We start from the raw sequence: 26,289 nt of genomic DNA, 5'->3' as shown, positions 1-26,289 counted from the left end.
TGCGTTCGCGCGTCTCGCCTACTCGTCCGCGTTTCCGTCTTTGTCGCGCGGGCGTCGCGAGAGGAATTTGCGCCTAGACCGGATAGACCGAGCGGCGAAGCCGCGTCGAGTGGACTTTAGGGTGGCCGCTGGGAGGAGAGGACCGAGCAGACTCGAGTGACGATGATCCCCCGTTGTCTCTTTCTCGGTCTCGGAATGCACGGGCGTCTCGTCGCCCGACCGAATCAACGGAACGCGTCGCGCGTGTCCCGCGCGAGATGTCATTGAAAGCGTCGCATATCAGACCTACCTTTCACGTGTTCCGGGGTGTCGCCGCTCCTCATGATGTCGCTCAGGTAATGCTCCAGCGTCCTCATGCTATCCAGCGGTGAGTTTCCGTTCGCCGTCATGCGATCCTGCAACAGCATCGTTAGAAACGCCGGTGAGAATCTTGGGATACAGCGATTTCGCCGGGAAATGCCGAATTTCGGGTTGCCGGGAATTTCGCTGCGCTAGTCTTACGTCCATGCAATTTTATTGCTACGCCGATGCAAGGGTTGTGTCAAGGTTGTTAATAGAAACTAGGAAATACGGTAATATTTCCTGGAAATGCCTAATTTCCGGCTGCTGTGAATTTCCCTGCGCTAGTTCTACGCCTGTGTAACTTTATTTCAACGCCGATGCTAGGGGTATTAATAATAGAAGCTATGAAACACAGTAATATTTCCCGGAAATGCCAAATTTCAGGCTGCTGGGATTTTCCCTGCGCTAGTCCTACGTCTATGCAATTTTATTGCTACGCCGATGCAAGGATTGTGTCAAGGTTGTTAATAGAAACTATGAAATACAGTAATATTTCCCGGAAATGCCTAGTTTCAGGTTGCTGGGATTTTCCCTGCGCTAGTCCTACGTCTATGTAATTTTATTGCTACGCCGATGCTATGGTCATGTCAAGGTTATTAATAGAAACTATGAAACACAGTAATATTTCCCGGAAGTGCCAAATTTCCGGCTGCTGTGAATTTCCCTGCGCTAGTCCTACGCCTATGTAATTCTATTGCTACGCCGATGCTAGGATTATGTCAAGGTTGTTAATAATAGAAGCTATATCAAAGCACAGTAATTTCTCCCGGAAATGCCACATTTCGGGTCACTGGGAATTTATCTATGCTGGTCCTACGCCTATGTAATTTCATTGCTACGCCGAAGGGTCGACGGAGTCGGTCAAGCGTGTGTTGGCATTACTGTACAGGGTGTGCTGTACATGTGCCGTGCAGGGTTCTTCGAATGACCTCAGGGGAGCCCCACATTTCCCGGAGGTACCATAATTTTTGGGTCACCCTGTATATTCATATTAATGTACCCCCGCATACTGGCCGCTGCCATTCTCTACCAACTGCTACAAAAGTTTCCATAAAAACGAGCCGCGAGGCCGGACGAATCGCGACCTAGTATTCTCGGATCTGCCGGTTTCAATTCCGACCTCCGTACATTTCTCGGAGAAATGATGACTATGCTGCTGCGGAGACGCGGCGAATTTGCTGTACGTCGTGTCGCATCTCTTCGAGGGGGCGAAGTTTCAACGAATCGCGGATCGCGGCGAAGGCTGAACGCCGTTTGATATATTTAACTTTGACATTGTGTAAGCCGATTCAAAAGTAATTGAGGACACGCACACTTGCAAGGATTGCCGTCGTGTCCGAGAGCGAGAGAGGAACGCGGGCATGCGAGAGAAACAGAGACAGAGAGAGAGAGAGAGAGAGAAAGAGGAACGCGCGCATAGGAGAGAAACAGAGGGAGAGAGAGAGAGAGAGAGCGAGAGAGGAAAGCGGGCACAGGAGAGAAACAGAGAGAGAACGCGGGCATAGGAGAGAAACAGAGAGAGAGAGAGAGAGAGAGAGAGAGAACGCGGACATAGGAGAGAAACAGAAATAGAGAGAGAGAGAAAGAGAGAGAGAGAGAGGAACGCGGACATAGGAGAGAAACAGAGAGAGAGAGAGAGAGAGAGAGAGGGAGAGTGAGAGAGAGAGAGAGGAACGCGGGCATAGGAGAGAAACAGAGAGAGAGAGAGAGAGAGAGAGAGGGAGAGTGAGAGAGAGAGAGAGGAACGCGGGCATAGGAGAGAAACAGAGAGAGAGAGAGAGAGAGAGAGAGAGAGAGAGAGAGAGAGAGAGAGAAGGGGGACAGAGCGGAGGATAGGTGGCACCCATCGATCGGACGAGTTCCGAGCGTCCGCAGGAAAGCGGAGCGCCTGTCTCGTGGTTTCGTTCGAATTTGTTAAGGGTAGGATCGATGGAGGAGATGCGACGACAGCACGTTCGCAAGAAAACAACATGTCCGATGCAGCCGCGCACCGTCTTTCGCGCGGGGCTAACGTAACCGTACGGCACGTTTCCGATGCACGAGCGTGCACGACGATTCGGTGCGACGGTCCGTTTCGACTCCTTGTGTGTCACGTTCTGCCCCTACCACGCCGATGGCGAATCATGCTGGACCGACCTTTCGTCGTCCTCGACTACTGCGACTGCATCCGCGTCGCTGATCCCGACGGATCGATCGGAGCTGCTCGAGGAAACGGAAATGGATTTCGATGGATTGATTGGAGAAGTAGCAAAGGTTCGGCACACAGAGACGTCGGGGAGAGTCGAAACTGGGGCTTGTCTTTTGGCTTTCGCGTGTCGCTGGGACACCGCTTGGAAATACTGGGCGCACTTTTACGCCCTTGCCTTTAGGAACAGCGCGAAGTCGAAGAAAGCCGCGTCGGAAACGGAGACGGAGATTGCGTTTGAGGCGAAGGCGAGGGTGCGGGCAAGGGTGAGGGTTAGGACGAAGGTGAAGAAGGCGAAGGCGAAGAAGGCGAAGGCGAAGGCGAAGAAGGCGAAGGCGAAGAAAGCGAAGGGGAAGAAGGCGAAGGGGAAGAAGGCGAAGGCGAGCAAAATTATAAGCGAAGACGAAGGAGAAGGCGAGCAAAGGTATAAGTGTAGTTGAAGGCGAGCAAAATGATAAGCAAAGGCGAAGGAAAAAGCAAGCAAAAATATAAGTGAGGGCGAAGGCGAGCAAAAGTATAATCCAATAAGAAGAAGGCAAGCAGAAGTATAACTGAAGACGAGCAAAAGTATAAGCGAATGAGAAGAAGGCAAGCAGAAGTATAATAACTGAAGGTGAGCAAAAATATAAGTGAGGGCGAAGGCGAGCAAAATTATAAACAAAGATGAGCAAAAGTCTAAGCGAATGCGAAGGGGAGGGCGACAAAAAATGAAAACAAAGGCGAAGAAGAAGACGAGCAAAAATATAAACAAAAGCGAAGGCGAGCAAAAGTATAAGCGAGGACGAGGACGAGCAAAAGTACAAGCGAAGACGAAGAAGAAGAAGACAAACCAAAAGTACAATCAAATGCAAAGAAAAGAGCGAGCAAAATTACGAGCGAATGGGAAGGAAAGAGCGAGCAAAATTACGAGCGAATGGGAAGGAAAGAGCGAGCAAAATTACGAGCGAATGGGAAGGAAAGAGCGAGCAAAATTACAAGCCAAAGCGAAGAAAGAATCGAGCAAAATTACAAGCTAAAGCGAAGGAAAGAGCGAGCTAAAGTACAAGCAAAGGCGAAGAGAAAATCGAGCAAAAGTACAATCAAATGCAAAGGAAAAATCGAGCAAAAGTACAAGCGAACGCGAAAGAAAGAGCGAGCAAAGGTGCAAGCAAAGTCGTGGAAGCGGCTAGAGTAGAGAAGCACGGTTAAAACCGCGGAGAAGGTTAAAGGCGAAGACGGTCGCCGGAATAGGTGCAAGGCAAAGGCGCAAGTCGGCAAACGCAAGGCGCAAGGCGCATCGGTTGCACACCGGCGCACCGGTTGGCGCGTGCGCGTTTCTTGGCGCAAGCGTGACACGACCGACCGAGTACTTGGCCGGAGGATACGTCCGTGTAGGCACGCGCATCCATGTGCGAGCGCAACCACGGGACAACGATTTCCCTCCCTCTCGTTGCGCCGCTTCGTTTCCGTCTAGCTGGAGGCACGCTAGAAAATCAATATAGGGAAACCAGGAAGCAGCAGCGCCAGGGCGTCGACAGCGAAACACCTCCGTGCAAGCTCTCTACCACCGTGCACGCGCTCTAGAACGGTTCTCGCCGGATTTTCGTAAGCTCCCTCGGCGATATTCGCGAATGCACCCGGCGATTGTTCCTCCGTTCGATCGGTATCCGAACGAATCGGATATCCTTTCGAGCGGCGCCGTCGGCACCATCGGACCGCCGCGCGCCGCGTTTCGCGGACGGGTCCGAGGATTCCTCGATATCGATTCCGGGCCTCGGGGCGCGATGCCGCCGAAAATGCGGTGCGGCAACGAAAGACGAGAGGATCGCCGGAGGATCGGTCGGCCCCGGGGAGGGGGGTGGGGCCCGCTCGGTGGGGCAGAAGAGAGCAGCGGTGACCCGGGATTCTGCGCTATACGGTTGCAAAGCATGTGGCCGCGCGGGGATTGGCCCAGTTCCAAAGTTTGCAGCTCGTAAAAAAACAGCGGCATCTTTCTAGCCGCGGGATTCGATGCCGTGGACGGGGGCGCACCAGCGGGGACCAGGGTGTGGGGCGTTCGACGCGCGAGACGTCTTTCCGTCGGAAACGGAACGGGACACCGTTATGCTTCCGGTGACGCGTAACGGAGGGACGCTGCGGGAAGGTGACGATCGCGGGAGAGGTTATGAGCGAGCGCGTCTTCGCAGGTTGAAGTTACAAGCGAAGGCGAAGGAAAGAGCGAGCAAAAGTACAAGCGAATGGGAAGGAAAGAACGAGCGAATTCCCCACTTCGGCTGCTTTTCCTCGACTCCGACGCATTCGCTGCGCCTTCGAAGGAAGCTCGCAACAGCCCCTTCGATTCCCCCGGGAGCTCTTCCTGTTCCGGTTGTTCCGGGACGGAGCGACGGTTCCCGGGTATAGCCGGCGGCTCGACGAACGTCGCAACGGTGCACGTCGTTGCGGAAGCGTGCCAAGGAAAAATTTGCCGTCGGTTCGGGCGCGCGTGCTGCTGACGCGACGCAAAAATCGCGTCGGTCGATCGTGGAATCGAAAGTCGAGGGATGACAAGGCAGGTAGGGGGGCGGCGGAGGTAGAGCTCCGAAGGCGGAGGTGGCAGCGTAGGCGGGGGCGGGGGCGGGGGCACGGTCGGATCGAAACGGTAGTGGACGGTTCGGTTCCGTTGGCGAGGCAACGCGTGTGGCGTTGCACGGCGATGCGTGGCTAGGCGAGGCGAGGCGAGGCGAGACGAGGCGAGCCGAGGCGAGCGAAGCCGAGGCCGGGGGAGTGGAAATCGAGCGTAGAGACCGGGACGACGGCGCGGCGTAACCTGAATCTCGAGGCAAGTGCGGAAGAAACGATTCCAGCCAGCCACCGCGAACTGGGTCACCGTTGGCACAAGCGAGACCCCGCCGGGAAACGGGGCAGAGGGAGAGAGAGAGAGAGAGGGGAGCCGGCGAGCAGAGGACAAGGAGAGAGAGCGAGAAACAACGAGGAGGATTGGCGTGGCAAGGAAACACGGCACCGGAACATGGCCAGTCGCCGCCGCCGCTTCCTCTCCCCGTTCAACCCTCCGCCGCTGCGGCGATGCAACGCGCGCCGCGAGCGAAACTATTTGGAGGCTACCGCGGGACTGCATATCGCTCGTTGTAGCGCTCTCTCTCTCTCTCTCTCTCTCTCTTCGATCCGTGTGTCGCTTACGCGCAAACGTGTGCAGCTCGTTAGCGAGCGGAGCGGGTTACGTTATCGAAGGGATCGATGCCGGCCGATGCTACCCAACAACGCCATTCGACGCATCGATGTCGCTGGCGTTGCCAAACGATGACACGGCATCGGCGGCGGCGAGCTTGCGAGCGCGGATTCGCGAGGAGCTTGCTTTCTCCGGAGACGGACGGACAGAGAGAGAGAGAGAGAGAGAGAGGGAGGAGGCTTGGAAACTGGGCCACGAGCGCTGCGACGGGACGCGACGAGGAACCAATTAAAACGGAGAAGGAGGAGGAAAGAAAGGGCGCGCGAGGGTGAACGGGAGCGCCGCGTTCGATCGGGGCTGGATAAGATAATGAAAAGAAGTAAAATTCGTGCGAAGAATTACTGCGGGAATTAATTCGAGAGGAGCGTGGAACGTCTTGCGCTTTCAGGGAGAGATAATTCTCCGGCGGAAGATGTATACAGGGTGTACCAAGAATGTCTCGGGAACGGCGGGTTCCTCGGATCATTCGAAGCAACTTCTTCCTTTACGAAAATGTTCTCCGAGGCGTCGTTCGCGAATTATTAACAAAAAAGCAGCGACCAATGAGAGGCGAGCGCGGCTGGCGCGAGGCGGCCCAGCCAACCAGCGCGCGGAGCCCGGTTCCGCTCACTGGCTCGGTCGCCTCGCGCCAGCCGAGCTCGCCTCGCATTGGTCGCTGTTTTTCGTTGATAACTCGTTAACGGTGCGTCGGAGAACATTTTTGTAAAGGAAGAAGTTGCTTCGAACGACCCGAGGAACCCGCCACTTTTGGATTGCGAGACATTTTTGAGATACTCTGTATATAATATAATATATATAATATAATTTGTGGCGTATAGGAGTAGACAAACGCGCGGGGAAGACAGAGAGGGTCGACCCGGAACGGCGAATGGTGGCGAATGCTTTTGAGAATGTTGCGCAGCGCGCGCGAGACGGCGAGCCCTGGACGAAAAATCTATACCGCGCGGAAACCGGACTGACCTATAAACCTCGTGCCGGGTCACTCTGCACCGGCGCAGTTTCCAATTCGAACAGGAGGGATCCCGAATTGGGTTAACCATCCAGATATTCCGCGTTCCCCGTATTTCGAATTAGTCGGGGAGGGCAAAAGTTTGATCGAACTGCGTCTTGCGCCGTGTGTTCCGACGCGCCGCCGTCGGGATACCGCGCCGTGCGGCGCGCGAGGCTCGACGACCGTGACGGAATGGAACACGCGACGCAAATGTTTTTCTTCTTCGCGCGCCGTGCCTATCCCAAGGACGAACTTATGCCACGCCACCGGGGCCGCGATGTAATTATCGCTTCTGGCCGGAGAGGCCCGGGCCGCGAGTGTCGGCGATCGCGCGATCTTTGGAACCGTCGCCGTCTGTCCGCGGACGCGGGTTACCTTCGCGATCCCAGATAGAACCGATTATCGCCTCTGTATTAATAACGCCCATCCACGGAACGCCTCGTATCTGGTGCACGCGACCGGTGCCCGGCTAATCGTCTTTTATCAATTTCCTCGCACGCTTTCCCCTCTCCCCTGGCCGCGCGTATCGGCCGCTTGCGAACACCAGATGCCACCTCGCCACCGCCTACATTTCCGTCTATTCGACGCGTGGCACGCCGTGCCGCCCCGTGCCCGCGCTGCGCTCGACGATAGTTATGTATCGCGTTCGGCAATTCCGAAAATACGACGTGTCCGTAACGGCGCGGGGCGACGATGACGGAACTAGGTTAGGATCTCGCGCGCGCGACTCGAGATCCCGTTCTTCTGCTCGGGACGAGCGCCTCGACCGTCCCGGAACCGAGCCCGTAGGGACGAAATACGGACAATGGCGGGTCCCTCGGATCATTCGAAGCAACTTTTTTCTTTACAAAAATTCTCTCCGAGGCGTCGTTCGCGAGTTATCAACGAAAAAGCAGCGACCAATGAGAGGCGAGCGCGGCAGGCGCCAGGCGGCCCGGTCGACGGCGCCCGGTCACGCTCATTGGCTCGGTCGCCTCGCGCCAGCCGCGCTCGCCTCTCATTGGTCGCTGTTTTTCGTTGATAACTCGTCAACGGTGCGTCGGAGAACATTCTTCTAAAGGAAAAAGTTGCTTCGAACGATCCGAGGAACCCGCCACTTTCGGATCGCGAGACATTTTTCGGACACCCTGTATAGATCGAAATAGGCCGTGTACGATCGGCACGCGAAATAGGACGCGCGATAGAGAGGCCTGCTGCTCCGGCGGTCGCGGGCACGACACGCGTGGTCGCATCGACTGGCCAGCGAGCGCCGCGCTCGGCTCGGCTCGGCTCGACTCGCCTCGACTTCGCACGTGTCCCGATTCGCTTCCAAGGTGAGCGACGAGCGGCCGAGTTATCGGACACGGCAGCTCGGGAGCGTGTGTAACGCGCTCGGTTCAGTGGTTTTTACCGACGCGGATAAACGGGTATATCGGTAACGCGAGTTCGCGTCTCGCTTTCGACGTTCGACGCGATTCACCTACGCGAGGCCCGGCGAGGTCGACGCGAGCGCGCGCGGGGGCCCGCGTTTGCACATTCGTCGTCGGGCATTCGCACGCGCGCGCGCGCGCGCTCGTTGCAACTTTTCTATACGTACACACACATACAAAATCCATGACTCGACTTTGAAATTTTCAAAGGAAGAGCTCTCGCAATCGATCCGACGCCGTGCGAATCGAATTTCGTTGGAAGCTACGCGGTCTCTCTCGCGCGGAACGCCGCGACGCGGCTCGCTCCGGCCGTGTTCCAACGTGTGCAAAATAGGTGACACACGCGGTCAGCCTTGCGCGTGCCAGTCAAAGAACGCGTTTATCGCGGGCATCTTCGACCGCGTTTCGAACGACGATTGATAACGACGAGGCCCGGCGCGGCCCGCGACGATTCCGCCCGACGGAGAAACCGCGGCCGGAGGAAGACGGAGGGTCCGCCGAAGGGCGCGAGCGAGAATCTCGCGCACGAGACTCCGCCATTTCTCTAGGACAGAGCATGCAGGTCTATATTTGACAGGCGGCTAAAATAGCTGAGCTTAAACTTCTGCTCTACGACGCTGTTCGGCGGCTCTGCCGCGTACCAACGCGGAACTGGGTCAGGCATCGGCGACGAAATAAGTATCGGGAAAAGCTTCTTCTTCTTCGAACGACGCCGCGGCGCTCTCGGTCGGAACTCTTAGAATCTCGACGAGCGGCTCGTCGTCGTTCGTCGACGCGTTCACGTCGAAACGCAGGCTTCCACGTTCTTGCGATTTAGCGTGCGACGAGGCGATCGACGCGAAAGAGACGAAGGCTCGTGAATTGTCCGGGGAAAACGTCGCTGCACGATGCGCCATGGTGTACGGACACCGTGCAGCGTCCGGTGTACGTTGTAACGACGTAGGACGCGCGACCGTCGAAACAGCGGTTGTACGTTCTAAATTTAAATTCGAGACTGAAAGCGGTTGCATAACCTGGCATCGAGTAGGTACGCGCACGAACGAAACTGCGGAAGTCCGAGCTGCCGCCGAGCTGTGTATACTTTTTTCGACGGGTTAGCACGATTACAAAAGGCACCCTGTCGCGCGGTCGATGCACAACGATCGATAACGGAATGTCGGATTAAAAGTCGACGGAAGAAACACCCACGCTGCCGCGTGCTCGCGGAAAGGGTGCGAAGAGAGAGCGAGAGAGAAAGAAAGAGAAAAAGAGAGACTATGTATATGTGTGTGTGTGTGTGTGTGTGTGTATGAGAGAGAGAGAGAGAGAGAGAGAGAGAGAGAGAGAGAGAGAGAGAGAGAGAGACTAGAGGGGGGGAGAGAAACGGTTTCTTTCGCGGACACGCGCGTCGAGATCGAACGTAGGCCGACTTACTTGCTGAAACGGCGGCAACTGCAGCAAATCCCTGTCCTCGGCAGCGGTGACCTCGAAGGTGGGCGCGGGTTGCGGCGGGTACATGTTGCCTTTGCCGGGGTACGAGGTGCTCCTACGGAACTTCACCGGACTGATGCAAGACGGATGAGCAGCCGGGCCCGGATGGCCCGGGAACGTCGGGCTCGGTTTCCTCCCTTGGAGTCCGGCGGCGGCGGCGACCGCCGCGGCCGCGTGCAACGACGAGTGCAAAGGAGGTAGATTCGGCACCGATCTGCCGCGACTCCACGGCGAAAGTCCTGGATTCGCGACCGCAGCCGCGGCCGCGGCCGCCTGCGGCCCAGCGCCCCATTGTTGGGGCGCTTGCGGGCCGCCGGACCAGGCCGCGTAACCCTTCCCGGGAAGGTAAACACCGGGATGCGAGGTCGCCTGCGGAGGCTGTTGCTGTTGATGCTGCGGCGGTTGCTGCTGCTGCTGTTGTTGCTGCTGTTGTTGCTGCTGCTGTTGTTGCTGCTGTTGCTGTTGTTGTTGCTGTTGCTGCTGTTGCTGGGCTTGCTGCTGCTGATGCTGCTGAGCAGACGACACCTGGAGGCCGTGTCGGTTGCCCGGCGCCCCGGCGTTCCCGTGTTGCTGAGGAAAATTATGACTGGCCGTGATGGCGCGACGAGCCCCCGTCGACACGGCCGGGCCGGTGCTCGCGAACAGTCCGGTCGGGCCGCTGCTCGGAAAATTCTGAAACGCGCCGATGGACCCGTTGACCGGTAACGCGTGCAGACCGGCATCGTCCGGGGCGGACCAGAGACTCGGCACCCTGCCAGGATCGGTAAACCCCTGGAGCGTCGATCCGGTGTTGCACGTAATGTCCTTCTCGGTGGAGGAGGGCGTCGTCGGCGTTATAGCGATACTCTCGACCTCGACCGCGACCGCGACCGCGTCTTTCGCCTTCTCCTGTCCGGCCACGGTGTCCAAGCCGCTGCTCGGCGATAACGGCGCGGTCTTCCCGATACCTTGTTTCTCTATCAGGAGATCGTCCTGCATCGTCGAGGTGGTCACGGTTACCGCGTTATTGCCGCCGCTACCACCACCGCTACCGATCGACGATTTCGTCGGGGCTGACAACGAGCTCGAGAACAGGCTTGTCGCGCTAAAGTCCCCCATAAATCGTTCACCGTTCCTCCTCTCCTTTCCTTTCCCTCTTCCTTCTCCTCCTCCTCCTTCTCTCGTTTCCCTAACTCTCCCTTCCTGACCCTTCCTTTCCTTCCTTCCTTCCTTGCTTGTTGTTCTTTCCGCTTGCTCTCTCCCAGTTCCCAGGCGGCCGCGACGCTGCACACCGTTTTCTAGTCGCGACGAGCTCGTCCTTGCCGGCACGAACGACGTTGTTCGACCAGCTCGACCGAAGAGCTCGCGAGACACCTATCGATCCACGCCGTACGCGTAAAAACACCAGCGAATATACCGGAAGCTGTGCAGGCCACACCGGCCTACTTCGATCCTCCTTCTTCTTCTTCTTCTTTTCGCTGCCGCTGTTACCGCTATCCTTCGATTTTCCTCCTCTTCCTCCTCCACCTCCTCCTCCTCCGCCTCCTCCACCACCTCCTCCTCCACCCTCTTGCTGCTTCTTCTTCTTCTTCTTCGGCCTCTTCTTCGACTACTTCCTCGTCTTCTTTCGATGCTCTTGGATCGCGCGCCGCTCGTTTTAATCCGACCACGATTCCTCCTCTTCTATCCCACTTGATCGTCCTGACGGTTCGTCAACCTTCGTCCGATTGATCGAACAACGCTAACGACGCCGTGACCGTTCTTGCTTTCCGATCATTCGACGACGACGACTTTGCATTCTTCTCGTCGCTATCGAGCCGCCGATCGCTCGACCCCTTTCTTCATCCTCCGACACCGAAACACGGCCGAAGAAACATGGACGAAGAACGTCGATTGCACGATTTCACGATAGCTCGATTGCTCGATCGAGACACGAATACATATATATAATACCCTCTCTCTTTCGGCGAGCCCTTCTCGACGCCGTCCTCCCCTAGACCAGCATGCTTCTATTCGCCGAGAATTGACCGCGCGCGCGTTTCGACCGCACAATTCTTTAACTCCTCGCGACACAATTTGCTACTACTACTATTTGCTGCTAATGCCGCCGCTGCCGCTGCCGCTACTACTACTATTACTACTACCTACTACTACTCGCACATCACTCTCTCGCACAGACTTCCGACGTAAGCAACGCACGATCCCGTTTGCGATCCGCTTGCGACCCACTCGCGACCCACTCGCGACCCTTTTGCGGAATTGACGACGATCGTTGGTCGCTGCTGGCCGGTCGCCGCTGCTGGTCGCTCGCTCGCCGCTCTATCGTTGGGGAAACCAAACTGACGCGACGAGACGCGGAATGGGATGCGCGCACACGACACGATGCGACACGACACGACACGACACGAACGAACGAACGAACGGACCACTCTGTTACGCGCACTGTTATGCGCGAGGATCGCGCAAATATATCGCCTACGAACGCGCGACCGTGTCGCAGGGCTCGCGTTCACGTATCAGCGAACGCGAGAGACCCGCGCACGATGCGAACCCTTTTCTCGAACGTGTATTACCACTCTGGGCTCCTTCGGGCCGCGATCGATTTTCCCGTGTGCTCACCTCGCGAAACCTTGGGCACCTTTTCGGTGGAAACCCGCGCGACACCTCGCCGACTCGACTCGACTCGACTCGGCTCGGCTCCGCTCGACTTCCAACAACCTCGCTCGATCCCCGTTTTTAGGTCTTCTTATCGATAACTAGCATATTTTATTACTAGCACTATAGTTACGTAGACGGGTGTGTTGCACCGGCGTTGTTAACACGCGGCACAGCTCGGTTTCGTGTTCGCGTGTAATCTTATTATTTTTCTTCCAAGTTCCCCGTCTCGTCGTGTGTTCTCCGCGAGCAGCAGATTCGGATCGTCGGTCCTCGTTGACGGATCGCTGACGGCGGTTGTCGCCTGCGCTCGACGATGCGCTCGACGGGGCTCTCTCGGTCGGAGGCCAGAAGAGCCCGGATTCGACGACGCGGCTTCGTGGCTCTGCGCCGAGCGTGAAAACGATTCGTGCGTCGTGCCGACTTTTGGAACACTGTGGCCGTGCCGCGGCCCACACCATTACCAGTTGTAGCGCTCCGCGTACACCCGTGAGCTCGGCGATCTTCGGCCCGCCGCTTCGTCCTCGTCCTCGTCCTCGTCCTCGTCGACGTCGTCGTCGTTGCTGCGTCGCGCGCCGACGTACCTCACGCACGCGCATTTCTTGCCGCGCCGCCGCCGCCGCCGCCGCCGCCACCGTTCTCGTTCCCGATAACTAGCTGAAACCACAATCACCGATGATCCAACGTTTATATCTATCTCCCTCTCTCGCTCGCTCCCTTCGCAACCCCCCTTTCCCAACCCTTCTCGATCCTCTGCAACGCGCTTCGCAGGTTATCGATTCGCAGCTTACTTATGTCGCAACGATTTACCGTTTCGCCGACTCGAAAGTCTGCGACGACGAACCGCGGAACCATCTCGCGCATCCTTTCGGTTTCATCTTTTTTCATTCGTTAGGAACGTCCAAGATTGTTGTTGAATGTCGTCTCCTCGTTTCGAGCCCACGCAGTCGTTCGGGGAACCGTGCGGCAGCCATTGCCCAATCGATCGCGCGAATCGAGAATCGATCGATTTAGTCCGCGACTCGCCAAACGCCATCTGTCGGCGATATCTGGAAACTAGATGCGCGACCTCCGTCGATGCGCGATGCGAGAGGCGAACGGATAAGGAAAACGTATCGCATTCTCTTTCGGATTAATCGTTTTCGAATCGTTTATAGTATTGTTTGTAGAGTTTGTCGGATGATTGAGAAAAGGAGAGAATACTTGATTGAAAGAATTGTTGTTCCCTGGTTGGAGGGGAGGGAGGCGTAATAGAATAAACATAAGATAGAAAAAGTAAGGATAGGTCGATATAAACTAAATGAAATTTATAAAAAGTTGTAAATCTCAGGGAACTGTAAATGTATTATATACTAATGTATTCTTTGTCGCCAAGCTTATAAACTCAGATGGATCCAAAGCATGAGCTATAAAATTCTAATAACATCGATCGGTAATTGTTTCGATTACCGTGCGGTGTGCCCGAATCGACCACTAATTGTTCGGTAATGCTAGGTCTATCAGGGTACAGCAAATACGCAGATTTTATTTAAACGAAAAAGTACGAACATTTATTCTTTCCCTTCGTGAACGCATTTTAATCGTTTCAATGATTGATCGTCGTCGTATATGTATCACAAAGTATATACATACCGGGTAACAGATGTCGCTTCGATGCGTCGGTTAACTCTTAGACCATATACTAATAGACACGGCATGTGTACAGTGCGTGTACAGAAAAGACAAGAATTCAGTGTACAGAGGATCTCGACTCTATAGGCAAGATTTCGGGCACTTTTCTTTTACTGCTACGTTGTCGATGATAGGACGAATCAATTTACAAGAATCTAAAACAAAAGCTAAAATACTATAATAAAACACAAAAATACAAAATACTATCATAAAAATATAAAAGACTGTGGGAAATAAAAATGGGTGCGGCTTGCAGTCACCTTGGCTTCGCTTAGAATAGCGGGAATGGCATTGCTTCGGTATATGGTCTACCACAGTCCACCAAACGCGTATACGGGTGGGCAGCCATATTAGATTTTAGTTCGCCAAGTTAGCAGCTAGCGTAGGCGGCAGTCGAAACAATGACTTCTTAGTCTGCGATTCTGATTGGTGCTGCCGCGTTTGAGCACAAAACTGAAAAATGGCGTGCAATGATCTAACTTTAACATTATTGCATGGCTGTTACATGGACCATGGACCTCTCTTATTCTAAGGAAGCACTTGTACCCAAGCATTTTACTGCACATCCAATTCGCAGTGAACCCTGTCTCAGCATTTGATCGTCAACCAATCAGAGCATAGCAATTTCTACCTCTGTTCTCCCTAACGGATCGAGCTGTCGCTGGAGAGTTTTGCAGTATCTGAATCTGAAGTATCACTGCGGAGGTTCGCTGTCGCTATCTGCTCTGTAGTTAATTGGTGATTCTGATGAATCAGTTGATTTGTCATTTCGATAGTACATAATAGAACGACAGCAACAGAATCGCGAAAACGAAATTCAAATTGTTCGGCCTCTCGCTGTTGTCTTCGATTCGACGAAAATGAACAGGCTGTTCGGACGTGCAAAACCTAAAGAACCACCACCGAGCTTGACAGATTGCATCGCTGGGGTAAGTAAATATGCCGTAGAGGTTATGCTACGATTTCTAGAACTTACAATTCATTTGATCGTAACAATGTCTTCCGAAGGTTGACAGCAGAGCAGACTCGGCGGAGAAAAAGATCGCGAAATTAGATGCGGAACTGAAGAAATACAAAGACCAGTTGGTCTCGATGAGAGAAGGTCCCGCGAAGAACGCGGTCAAAGCCAAGGCGATGCGTGTTCTGAAGCAACGGAAAATGTACGAGTCGCAAGTCGACAATTTGCGTCAACAGGCGTTTAATATGGAACAAGCAAACTACGCGACGCAAACTTTGAAAGACACCCAAGCGACCGTGGTAGCCATGAAAGACGGTGTCAAACAGATGCAGAAGGAATTCAAAAACATTAATATAGATAATATCGAGGTACGTACCGAGGGTCTTTGGTCTTGCGTTGTCTTTTCTCGTTCATCCACTATATTCGTCCGGGCATCCGTCCGGAAACGGTGTAGGACATGCAAGACGACCTGGCCGACATGCTGGAACAAGCGGACGAGGTGCAGGAGGCGATGGGTCGCAGTTATGGTATGCCGGACATAGACGAGGACGAGCTCACCGCGGAACTCGAAGCTCTCGGGGATGATTTGGCTATAGATCAAGACACCAGTTACTTGGACGACGCTATAAAAGCACCTACCGCCCCCGATAAAGAGCCCGGCGCCAGTTCGGTTAGAAATAAGGTTCGTACTCGTTTCAAGAAACACCCGCGACCATTTTGGTCCAAATCGATATCAATTTCTTTTCTTACAGGACGGTGTACTGGTCGATGAATTTGGTTTACCGCAGATAACTGCCAGTTAAATCGGCACCAACCAACAACAACAACAACAACAATAACGTAACGTTGCGACAGTCGTTACGTTCCGGCAAGATTTTGAAAGCTTTTCAACGAATTCGCGTACGTAAAACGATGCCTATGCGCAAACGTAACGTTTCAAAGTTACCGGTATGAAATTCCGCGAGCTATCATGTTAAGGATTAATATAATTTTGTTATTGTCGGTAGACAATTTATTGTTTTCATTAAGAGACATCTTTGCGTTGCACACACACACATGCATATACACACATATTCGTAATCTTAATCGTTTCGTTATTGCCACGCTAAAACGTAATTAAATTACCTGTAGCCTAGACACATCGAATTGCTTTTGATTTTCTAATTCGGTGTACTGTGTAATCAAATTTGTAATCGACTCCTTACTGTTGAGAAAATCTGCTTCTTCGAAACCTTGCACTCGCGTGTAATGATGTACATGAGCCTGTAATATAATTCCATGATTACATGATTGTTTAAAGAAAATTTGCGCAACATTGCAACTTACGTATGTATCTTACCTTCCTTCTATACAGCGTGTCAAATTGTTCCACGATATTCTTGAACAACGATGACATGGCCGAACAGTTTAACAGACACAAAACCGAGGCTGAATGCCCGGCCGGTGGCACGGAGCACAAACCTATTTTCATAGCTTCCCTGCTCCATGTCGTGAACTTCATTTTTCCTTGAAATCTACAAGAACACGTTAACATGTTTCGATCATTTCAATTACGTTATACGGTTCGAATATTTCATTGCTAAAACAAATGCGGCGATTAGTGCACCTCTCGATGTTTCGTTTTAGATCGGTCATTGAACAATTTCCTCTTGCAATATGCGCGCTACTTAGGATCATAGAACTTGGTTGCATTGGATCTATTTTAATTAGTCGATTACTTCTTGACCACGCACTCATGAATAATTCGTCTTGCAGCCTTAAACATAGTATCCGACGGCTAGTCGATTATGGCAGAATTCGATCACAATTCAAAGACGATTCAAATTCGATACTTACTTTGCTTCTTTTCTTGCGTACATTAGAGACGCGGGTAAAGCCATTGGACTGAAGCTACTGTATATATAATGCACTTTAGGATACGATACGAGATTCGTTGCTATTTCATTCATATCAATGTTTAGCGCACCGGGAAATCTAGAACCACTAAACGTATATATACATTTTTTTTTTCTTTCAGAGAAACGCTTTTTACATTAACATCAATTACACTTTCGAAACTGTTATCGTTACCTAGTTAAATGAAGAAGCATATTAACAACGATACTGTTCATATCTTGAAACGGACGGCACGAAGCGTTATAATTGATCTGATCCACGTTCTCCTTTTTCTTAGTTTGTAACATGCATATGTCCATTAACGAGGTATTATCGACAGGAAACACGCACGTTGCATGTTCTAGAAGCTCTCGCGTCGCCAGCAAGGTGTTATACGGAGCCGTAACGACATCTTGCATAAACGTCGGATACACGCAAGATACTAATCTGTAAAATTTCTATTGTTTACCATTTGTGACAAATTTTAATAAATATCAGCGAGTTTAAAGAAGATCACCTGTCTACGCTAGGATAGCTATCGGCTAACAACTTTAACGTAGCTGTTCCTAATCCAGAACCAGTGCCACCTCCTACCGAATGCAGAACTAAGAAACCGTGTAGCCTAGAACATTTCTCTACAGCACGTCTAACGGTATCCTCCAATTTGTCATGATACGTTGTACCATGATCATGGTAGCCTACAGCCCTAAAAATTAGACGCGTCGTACAAGTTTGGTTCCAGGGTTTCTTCAATGACCCAACCATCATCCATGAATAATATAATCGAAAAACTTACCAATTATTTGCAGATCCTGGGTAGTTCGTTACTATGCAAGCTTGTTCATACAAATGATGCAGAGGACCCCTCTTCAATCCTGCTATTACGGTGTCTTCCATGTCGATTAATACCGCCTATGCAACAAGAGATTGATAGATACATTTCTGCTATAAGAAAATCAATGAGCTACATTAATACAGATCTGATTACCCGGGCTTTGACTTTAGCTTTTTTTATGTCAGCGATACTCTTGAAAGACGTACCGTGGGCAGTGTCAGGTAAAACGAAAAAACTATGAAACGCATCAAACAGATCGTCCGTTTTCTTAGCATCGTTACGTTGAATTTTCGGAAGGTTTACGCCAGTGCATCCAGTTTGCACACCGTATTCGTACAGGGCCAACGGCCAAAATGCTGAGCCTATCTGGTTCCCGCATTGTCCAACTGTAATAAAACGATATTAAATTGTTTGTTTAATTGAAACGTTGGTTACAATGCATACATGCGACAAGAGTACACTAGCCGTAATATAAAGGAAAACATACCTTGTACCGTAACGAATTGACTCATCGATGATGCGAGACAGAATCCACAAGTTCCCAGTGTTTTGTCACAACGTGCCTCGATGATTACGAAATCAGGACTGCTTTTCGAATGACACCAGTTCTCCCGCTACTTTTCACTTCAACGCGACCTGAAGTTCGTAAACTTCGTTAAATTCGATAAGTGTGAAGCGCAGATGGCGCTGCGCGGCGTTTTCACAAACGATTGCCACGATCGTAATTGCCACATAATTTTGCTCGAAATTCTGCTCGCGTCGTTAAACTAACATCGCGTTGCCATTTATGATGTATTTTAATTTGTGTCTCTATTTTGTTACGAAATACCCGTTTTCCTGCACACGCCGCTTCGGATGGCGCGATAAGTATTATTGAATCGTAAATCGTAATCGCGGATGTGAAAAGTATTGTACTTAAAGTGCACATACTCGTACGAATATCGCCACAACAAATAATTTCGAATGTTTCGTATCGATTCGAAGTAATTCTTTGTACCTGTGACCCAAGTAATCTATCAGTAACGTAAATATGGAACGTAGAATTTATACTTCGGACAACGGCGGCAGATGCGACGGTTACAACACGTTGAATAAGGTGAGGAGTGGGGGTGGGTGGGGATGAATCGATCTTCGCGCGGTTTCGATACTCGAATTTCAAACAAGCAAACGGCAAAATTCACGAGACTGCGGTTGTACTGTATTCGCGAATGTTCAGTTGTCATTCGTAGTGTCCGGTAGATGTAGAATTAATAAAAATGTGTTTGAAAACAGTACAACTTTTAAGTGTAATCGTATCGTTACTTGTTTGTAGTTACCCTTGTACGGAGTCCGCATCAACCGATGATTCAAGTAAGTCATTCTAACCTATATTTCCAATTCGTATAGAGTGGATTTGCCGATTTGAAAAATTGTTAGAAGTACGGTACTGACAGGGCGAGAATACCGTCCACGAAGCATTGTTATGTTTGCACCCTCATTATTACGAGATTCTATGTGCATTCATTAGGACCGTCGACAGAATAGTTTATTTAAAGTCAAGACACGTACAAGTATGGTATAAGTGCGGTATAAATACACGGCTATACGTATGTGTTTACATACATGTATTGCGTTCGCGTAGTAAGTATCATGTGACACGATTATAACAACATTCTTCTCTTCACCGTATTTGCACCGTTAATGATATTGTCTCCGATCATTACTCTACGTATGTATTGACTTCCTTACCAAGTCTATACATAGTTTTTCAAATACTACTACAAATACTAATACAAATACTTTTTCAATTCTTCGTTATTATTTTTGTTATCAACGAGTTCCATGACCCGTACATAATAAGTAATAAACTAATGACAATAATAGTGGTAATAATAATATATTGTTTCGATCTACGGTTCCCAGTACATTTTCTAAACGTGGATGATGTTTTCGAAATCGACAAGCCAGAATTGCAGATATTTTGTCACAGGGCGAACACGAAATACTTGATACACATATGGAAGAGCTTAACAGTAAGGAAACCTTACATTTCATTTAATTTCATTTAATTTCATTTTAGCTGCGATGTATCCGCATAGATAGCGTTATTGTTTTATGCGCGTATGTATATATATATGTGTGTATATTGTAGATGCACTTGAGCACGAATCTAGATAATTACGATCTGTACGACGGAACAACGCCGGCAGAGGTGATCGAAAAGCACGAGGACAATAAGCGATCATGGCGTTTCAATTTGTTCGGCACTAAGAAAAGTAATAAGTTGAAACTCAATCCGTTCGAGGACACGTGTATAGGCGTGTACGCGCAACCCTCGAAAATGAAGAAATACATGATAAGCGTGACGCAAACACGTGAGTTTCACACACACACACACACACACATACACGTCAACGACGGCCGCGCGACGATCGCGCATACTCAGAATGAATTTTCAAATATGTTATAACACACGATGCGTACACACGTGTACACCTGTAAGAATGAAATGCATTTCGAGCCCTTGTTCGTAGGTCTCGATAGCTTGAAATTATCGTTAATGGTGCTGGGCATTATAACGTTCTGCAGCGCGCGTAAGTTGAGCGACAATCCATTGTTTTACTATTTGTGCGGCGTCGCGCTTGGAATCACAACGTCGGCGATAATACTAGTCTATCTCGTTAGCAAGCTATTGCCAAAGGTAAAGAGAGGACGCGGTCCTTCGTATTTTGTCTCCTGTCCTGCGTATGCTTCGTAAATCGTTGCGATCGACGGTATGTTCTAATTGCAATTACGATATCGTTTAAAGGGCAAAGCGATGTACGTGATGATAGCAACCGGCTGGACGATGAGCTTTTATTTGATACAAGCGTTGTGGGAGAACGCGCAGCTGATCGTTATACAGTACAGAGAATGGCTAACCTGGTATATCTTAGCGACGTCTCTTATCAGCCTTGTGATTTGCTATCGTTTCGGTCCAGTTACGAACAGGAAAACGAAAAAGCTTATCGAATGGTTTTTGCAGGTCTGTATCGTCGCGGCACCCGACGAATCCAATCGACGATTCGCCTCGAACTATCGAATATCCCCCCCCCCCCCCCGAAAAATTACGATTTAATCTATGAACCGTTTTGTTTATTTAGATAGTGGGCTTGATCACGATGTATTACAGCAGTTATTTCCGTGAAGCATCGTTTTTCTGTTGCGTCCTAATTGTTCTTCTTTATCATTTTCCCGTCGCTATAGTTCGCAAAGGAAGGAGTTATTGGTAAGTTGTGCGCGTCGACAGCCTCCAATTTTTGTCCGATCGTTTTATACGCATTAAATTACATTTTTGTACGTAAATCGAAACCGACGATATCATCCTGACTGCATTATGTATCATCGTTGCGTTCTATTATTGTATCCGTACCCTCGTGTGGTCATGAAATGTTACGAGAAACGAACTTTCCGCGGCCTCGTGTCGTCGAGTTTTCAAAGGCGATTCCAAAATGGAAAAATATAAAAATATAAGAACGGCTTACCGTGTTCCCGTAATTGTTGTTCGCATCGTATCACCGCGTTACAATTCTGAACATCGGTCATGCGATTTGATTTCTTTGTAACACTTTATCTACCGGAAGATTATTATTGACCCTTAGCACTCGGAAGATCTTTATGCAAGATCTTGCGAAAATTGCAAACAGAGTGATACGAGTGTTTGGATAATAAAACATTGCTTACTGACACTGCCAGTGTTGTTGTTTTTTTTTATTGATTCTTAGCGTAGTTTGTTTTGCTTGTGCGTTGCTTTTTGCCAGTTTGGTGCGTAAAATAATTGGACAATAATTAATTCTAATAGTGGAGGACATCGAGGTAGTCGAAATTGTGTAGGAATTAATGAACAAACGATTTTGTGGTTTTATTTCTTATTTATTATAGTATGAAAAAATAACAATAATTAAAGAGAAATACAGCTTTGATATGAATATACAGAGTTTTATTTCTAACGCGTGACGCACGGTTTTTTTATCCACTTGCAGTCTGTAAAAACTTCTGCAAAAGCGCAGAATATTGCATCGCGGAAGGTGAAACGTATATCGAACATCTAAATTAAATATAGTGCAATTTTTCTTGTGTTCTAATACGACCAAAAATGTGATAAAAAATACACATTGTAAATCGAGTAATATGTTAGTAAAAATATTGTGCGATATGTGTTTTGAATTCGTCTCGATGTCCTCCTTTAATATGGTAAAAAGAATGTATGTGTCCCCATTCGTAATAACCAAGGTGACCTTAATTTCGCCATTTGTTTACTAACATCTGTCGTACGCTCCCCACGCTGCAGCTTTTGTTCTATGCTTTTCTTGTTAGACGCATGCCTCGTTGGTAAAAAGTCGTGTGCCACTTTCGAGGTAACACTCTGTAAAGTGTGTAAATTGTTGCCGTAGCGGCGACAATGGCGTCATTCGAGTGCAAAGGGTTCAATTATCGTGCTATACTAAGAGAAACCTAAACGAGCTTTTTCGACCTGACAATCCGAAACGAAATAATTGGATGAAAATAACCAAGGACGTCTTGTTTCGACTTAGGGGTTGCTGACTTTTCGAATCGACTTAACGAAAAACGCTGACCAATAAGAACCGAGCTCGGCCGACGCTCCGCCCTCGCGGCCAATGCCGCGTCGCGCCGGCCGTCTGACGCGGCGGCAGTGGTCGCGAGGGCGTGGCGTCAGCCGCACGCGATCTCTCATTGGTCAGCGTTTTTCGTCAATAACTCGTAAACGAAGCCGCGGATTGAATTTTCGCTAAGGAAAAAGTTGCTTCGAATGACCTCGGGAACCCCCCATTTCCATTTCGCGAGACATTTTTGGGACATCCTATAGAATAAATTCTCTCCAATTGTCGCTCTCTGCGTCTCACGGTTCGTTTTTCTAATCGGCGATCGTCAACAACGATAAAAACGATCCGCGAGGCTCGAACAATCGTGTCTCCTCTTCCCAAATTGTCCAATCTTTTGCGTGCAACTGGAGAGAATTTACCGTATCAAGAGGATCTCAACCGTAAATTGTAGACTTTCGGAAAAATTCGAAAATCATCGTCGGTAGATAATGTGTCCCCGATTAAATTCGTTCGGTTAACGTCGCAGCGACGCGGCCATTATCTCGATGGATCGGTCGCGCACGATTGAGATCGCGACCGATTAAACGGGCGCATTCGACGGAAACGAGACACGTTCGTTTCTAGAGACTCCGCGGGGTTCTATTCTTGTATCCCGATTTGTGGTTTCTGTAGCGGTGGCGGTAGAGCTGCAATATAGCGTGATGGTAATGGTGTAACGTCGATGATAACGATAATAACACGGTGGTGGTGGTGGCTCTCGGTGTGTGTGTGTGTGTGTGTGTGTGGTAGCTGTAGCGCGGCGCCTATTACATGTATGCTTGTGTTTGTGATCAGGAAGACTATGTTTCCTGAAAAGAGAAAGTTATTGACGGACGATCAGTACCGTAAAGAAGGCGTGATAGAAACGAAAAAAGCGTTGACCGAGCTGAGAGAGTACTGCTCTAGTCCCGAATGTAACACCTGGAAGACCGTTCTCAGGCTAAAGGATCCTCTCAGGTTAATATCGGGGAGCCAGCGACGACGTTGAACCGGGGAAACGGCGCGCGAGCTCGGCCGATCGGCGACTCGACGAACCCTCCGATTGAAATACGCGTTGTTTTAGGTTCGCCAAGTTTATGGAAGGTGAATCGCATCTGTCGGACGAGGAGTCGCGGGAACACGACGCCGAGATCACCAGGCTCATAGATCAATGCGAGTACACGGACGACGAGGAGGACTGCTAACGTTGACGATATTATCCTCCATCGAGCGTGGCCCTGCGATCGTGAAATAACGGCGGAGACTCGCGGAGAGTCGACGGTGATCTTTGTCTGTTGTCGCGTCCTGCATCTGAACATTTTTCATTGTTCCCAGGTGCCGGCGCACCGATCTCTCCGATCGAGTAGAGAAGCGAATTCCTCCTCCTCCTCCACGCAAATAATGGAAAATAAAGGAAAATTCATGCCAACCCGTACACAGACTTGCTTCTTTCCGCGCGGCGGCGAATAGAGCGGGATTCTTTTCGAGTCCGTCGGGAGGCCAGCATCCCCTAGCGAGAGGTATATAGGACGAAGAGGGGAGGCTTTGTTCGAGGAACAGGATGTGGGTCAGTGGTAATCATCGGAGTCCGCTATTTCGCCCCGTCGTCCTCTTCCTGCTCGATACCGTACACCGTCGAACCAGGCCGCACGGTTCGTTTTTCTTTTCCCCGGGAACACTTCTCATTTTCTCAGCGTTCCGCCGCACGGCCTCTTTGTTATCCGCCCAGCAAACGACTTGGCTGGGGAATTTGGAACGCGCCGCGAATCCGCGCTTATACCGCGGGATTAAAAGAGATTTCGCGTTTCAACGCGCGCCGCTCGGCTCGCCCTTCTTCCAGAGTCCTCGGCCGCGTGTCCGCTTCCACCGATCCTTCGTCGACCTTTCGTTTAGTTTTACAAATCGATACCGTTCGATTACGACCGGTCCGACGTCGCGTTATTTCAGAGGTTTCCGCCGTGCCGCACAGAAATCGATTCCAGAAGGCGATCGAATATGAATCTCACGAAATTTTGCGTCATCCTGAACATTGTCGTTTCTCGAAATGATCGAGTGTTTGGGAAACAGCGTGCCGATTTTATTTCTTTTTAGACCGCCGAGAATTATGCCACTTTCAATGTTAACAATTTTTGTTCCCCAAAATCTCTATCAATACAATATTGTATTAAATTTTATGTAAAGAGAGAGATATTATTTCCGACGTTCTATCATTTTATATCTTCTTCAAAAAGCATTAGAAATATTATATAATACTTTATAATATATTTATAATATTTTATAATATTTATTCATTACTTTATATATATGTAAAATATTATATAATACTTTATAACATATTTATAATATTTATTCATTACTTTATACTGATTATATTATTAGTATTTATTTTATAATATAATATTATTATATTTCTATTATAATATAATAGATCCAGCTACTTTTAACATAATCGCGTCCGCCTTTTCGGATCGAATCGACCGGCGCGCGCCGGTTTTACACGGAAAACAGAGAAAGAAATCTGTGCGCGCGTTCGGCGCAACGTCTCGAATTAGTTAACGCGCGAACAATCGGCCGGTCGAACGGACGTCGGACGCGTCGTGCGACGCGTTTGCTTTCACCGATCTCGAGCAAATTGTCATCAGCCGGCAAACAACGCCGATAGCAGGTGGTCGCCGAACGGACACCTTGCAGAAAGGTTCGGTATCGGTGGTCGAGAGACCCGTGTACGAGAGCGGTTTCGGTGCATTCGCTCGATCGATCATATTCGATTACAAATTGCTACGGAACGCCCACGGGTTACGAGCCACGAGTTGCGATAACGCGGGTCGGAAGATCCTCGTTTCTTTCTTCGCGAGGACCGAAACGTCTATGACCCTTCCCCGCCCCCTTCGGGATTTACAAACACGTCTGTTACATTTTCGCACGAGTTTCGAATCGGTCGAAAAAGATGTTCGAAACGATGATTCGATTACAGTAAATTCTCTCTAATTTTTCTTCGGCTTTTAGCATTTTTAGCGTTTTTTATAATCGTTCACAATTGACAACTATAAGGGAGAATTTACTGTATTTAACAAAGTGCTTCTGTAAAATGGTTGCCAATTGATCAAATAACGGGCGAACTGTTTCTAAGATGATTGTAATAATCCGAACCCGGCGGCATGATCTCATCTGCGATTTTTATTGTCTAAATTGTACTCGGTATAGGTGCGGAAGTAAATTCTCCCTAATTAATGCTCAGCTTGTAAACAAAAATGGACAATTTGGAAAGAGGAGATAATATAAATTATTATTATATAATATAATATAAATTATTATTTTGCAATAGGGGGAGAGAAACTATAAATATAGTAGCATATTTTATTATTTATTTACAGTAGCGTGAATGAGTCGCGAGGCTCGAACAATCGTATCTCCCTTTCCCAGATTGTCCATTTTTGCTTACAAACTCGTGCAAAAGTCGGGGAGAATTTATTGTATATCGTAGAAGCAATCGCTGGCCGGAATCATAGGGAAATATTTGACGAGAGCGATTCAGCTAGATCGCCGAGTAAATTGTATTTGGTCGGGTGGTTTGGTTGCTCGAGGAGGCCACGTGATCGGCAGGTGGGATTGGTGGCGGTCCAAAGGGCAGAAGCAAGATCAATAAGAAAAAGACTGGTTTTCCGTGATGCATGGCGCACCTGCTCTCTTCGAAGCGATACAGGCGGAGGAGAATGGAGAGCGGAGATGGAGCACCGAACACCTCAACCAAAACCGATCTCGATCGAGTCTCTTCGCTGAAAATCTGCCGGTGCAATTCGGAATATTTTCGACCGGACCTTTCCTCTCTCTTCTCTCTCTCTTGGATCCACAAGTCATCGATCCGATTAACGTCGACGTGTCCGCAAGCTTCTTTTTCGTGCCCGTGGAAAACGCACGGCTTCTTGCCACTCCGGAGAGGAGGCCTTTCGAGCCGGGGCCCCAGCGAGGGCCCGTGGAAGGGCCCGAGCAAGGTCTCAACGCGTGCCATCTGCCAACTAGTCGTTCGAGGACCAGTCGGGGTCGCACTCTTCGCTTTCTACCTCCCGTGGCAAGGCGTAGACGAAGAGAAAATCACCGGCAGCCTTTTAAATC

The 26,289-nt window shown here is 49.9% G+C and overlaps 4 protein-coding genes and 1 long non-coding RNA gene across 8 annotated transcripts in view; 2 read left to right on the top strand and 3 right to left on the bottom strand.

Annotated features, from left to right (window-relative positions):
* orb2 (cytoplasmic polyadenylation element-binding protein orb2) overlaps positions 1-11,115 on the bottom strand; it is an 82,781-nt gene extending 71,666 nt beyond the window's left edge. The window contains exons 1-2 of the mRNA XM_076526030.1: positions 9,546-11,115; positions 290-395 (exon numbers count right to left, since the gene is read on the bottom strand). Coding sequence (XP_076382145.1) covers positions 290-395; positions 9,546-10,700 — 1,261 coding nt within the window. The 5' untranslated portion in view covers positions 10,701-11,115. The remainder of the gene's footprint in view (positions 1-289; positions 396-9,545) is intronic.
* A 2,643-nt stretch (positions 11,116-13,758) lies between these two features.
* On the bottom strand, positions 13,759-15,366 carry LOC117224395 (uncharacterized). Of its 2 annotated transcripts, none has more exons than XR_004491205.2 (3): positions 15,242-15,366; positions 14,168-14,360; positions 13,759-14,074 (listed from the first exon to the last, which is right to left on the bottom strand). It is a non-coding gene; the product is annotated as an uncharacterized LOC117224395 (long non-coding RNA). The 2 variants fall into 2 exon arrangements; XR_013034704.1 differs by lacking the exon at positions 15,242-15,366 and adding an exon at positions 14,454-14,588.
* On the top strand, positions 14,619-16,169 carry Vps60 (vacuolar protein sorting 60). Its single transcript, XM_033477306.2, has 4 exons — positions 14,619-14,836; positions 14,916-15,233; positions 15,320-15,547; positions 15,618-16,169. Exons 1-4 carry the CDS (start codon positions 14,768-14,770, stop codon positions 15,666-15,668), a joined length of 666 nt encoding a protein of 221 aa, XP_033333197.1. The 5' UTR covers positions 14,619-14,767; the 3' UTR covers positions 15,669-16,169.
* On the bottom strand, positions 15,855-18,237 carry LOC117224392 (tubulin epsilon chain). The gene is made up of 9 exons (XM_033477301.2): positions 18,063-18,237; positions 17,729-17,961; positions 17,537-17,652; positions 17,258-17,446; positions 16,936-17,187; positions 16,702-16,848; positions 16,472-16,621; positions 16,205-16,379; positions 15,855-16,128 (listed from the first exon to the last, which is right to left on the bottom strand). Exons 1-9 carry the CDS (start codon positions 18,085-18,087, stop codon positions 15,982-15,984), a joined length of 1,434 nt encoding a protein of 477 aa, XP_033333192.2. The 5' UTR covers positions 18,088-18,237; the 3' UTR covers positions 15,855-15,981.
* A 304-nt stretch (positions 18,238-18,541) lies between these two features.
* On the top strand, positions 18,542-23,611 carry Nemp (Nuclear envelope integral membrane protein). 3 transcript variants are annotated; one of them, XM_033477305.2, is made up of 9 exons: positions 18,542-18,671; positions 18,888-18,925; positions 19,478-19,587; positions 19,707-19,929; positions 20,089-20,255; positions 20,364-20,579; positions 20,698-20,822; positions 22,993-23,154; positions 23,261-23,611. In XM_033477305.2, the coding sequence occupies exons 4-9, from the start codon at positions 19,707-19,709 to the stop codon at positions 23,379-23,381; spliced, it is 1,014 nt and encodes a 337-aa protein (XP_033333196.2). In that variant the 5' UTR covers positions 18,542-18,671; positions 18,888-18,925; positions 19,478-19,587; the 3' UTR covers positions 23,382-23,611. The 3 variants fall into 3 exon arrangements, with proteins under 3 accessions (XP_033333196.2, XP_033333193.2, XP_033333195.2); XM_033477302.2 differs by lacking the exon at positions 18,542-18,671 and having other exon boundaries at positions 18,715-18,925; XM_033477304.2 differs by lacking the exons at positions 18,542-18,671; positions 22,993-23,154 and having other exon boundaries at positions 18,715-18,925.
* The last annotated feature ends 2,678 nt before the right edge of the window (positions 23,612-26,289 follow it).

The sequence above is a fragment of the Megalopta genalis genome, chromosome 13, assembly GCF_051020955.1.
Source record: "Megalopta genalis isolate 19385.01 chromosome 13, iyMegGena1_principal, whole genome shotgun sequence".
Classification (NCBI taxonomy): Eukaryota; Metazoa; Arthropoda; class Insecta; order Hymenoptera; family Halictidae; genus Megalopta; species Megalopta genalis.
Note: the sequence above shows the minus strand (reverse complement) of the source record. Positions and strands in the feature narration are given on the sequence as shown.

Bases quoted from the DNA above. Each gene is read 5' to 3' on its own strand.
- Vps60 (XM_033477306.2), top strand. From the start codon at position 14,768: ATGAACAGGCTGTTCGGACGTGCAAAACCTAAAGAACCACCACCGAGC. The intron at 15,234-15,319 runs GTACGTACCGAG...GAAACGGTGTAG, and splicing joins TTAATATAGATAATATCGAG to GACATGCAAGACGACCTGGC. The intron at 15,548-15,617 runs GTTCGTACTCGT...CTTTTCTTACAG, and splicing joins CCAGTTCGGTTAGAAATAAG to GACGGTGTACTGGTCGATGA.
- LOC117224392 (XM_033477301.2), bottom strand. From the start codon at position 18,087: ATGAGTCAATTCGTTACGGTACAAG. The intron at 17,447-17,536 runs GTAAGTTTTTCG...TCTAATTTTTAG, and splicing joins CCAGGATCTGCAAATAATTG to GGCTGTAGGCTACCATGATC. The intron at 16,622-16,701 runs GTAAGTATCGAA...ACTATGTTTAAG, and splicing joins TACGCAAGAAAAGAAGCAAA to GCTGCAAGACGAATTATTCA.
- Nemp (XM_033477302.2), top strand. From the start codon at position 18,832: ATGTGTTTGAAAACAGTACAACTTTTAAGTGTAATCGTATCGTTACTT. The intron at 20,256-20,363 runs GTAAAGAGAGGA...TATCGTTTAAAG, and splicing joins TTAGCAAGCTATTGCCAAAG to GGCAAAGCGATGTACGTGAT. The intron at 20,823-22,992 runs GTAAGTTGTGCG...GTTTGTGATCAG, and splicing joins CGCAAAGGAAGGAGTTATTG to GAAGACTATGTTTCCTGAAA.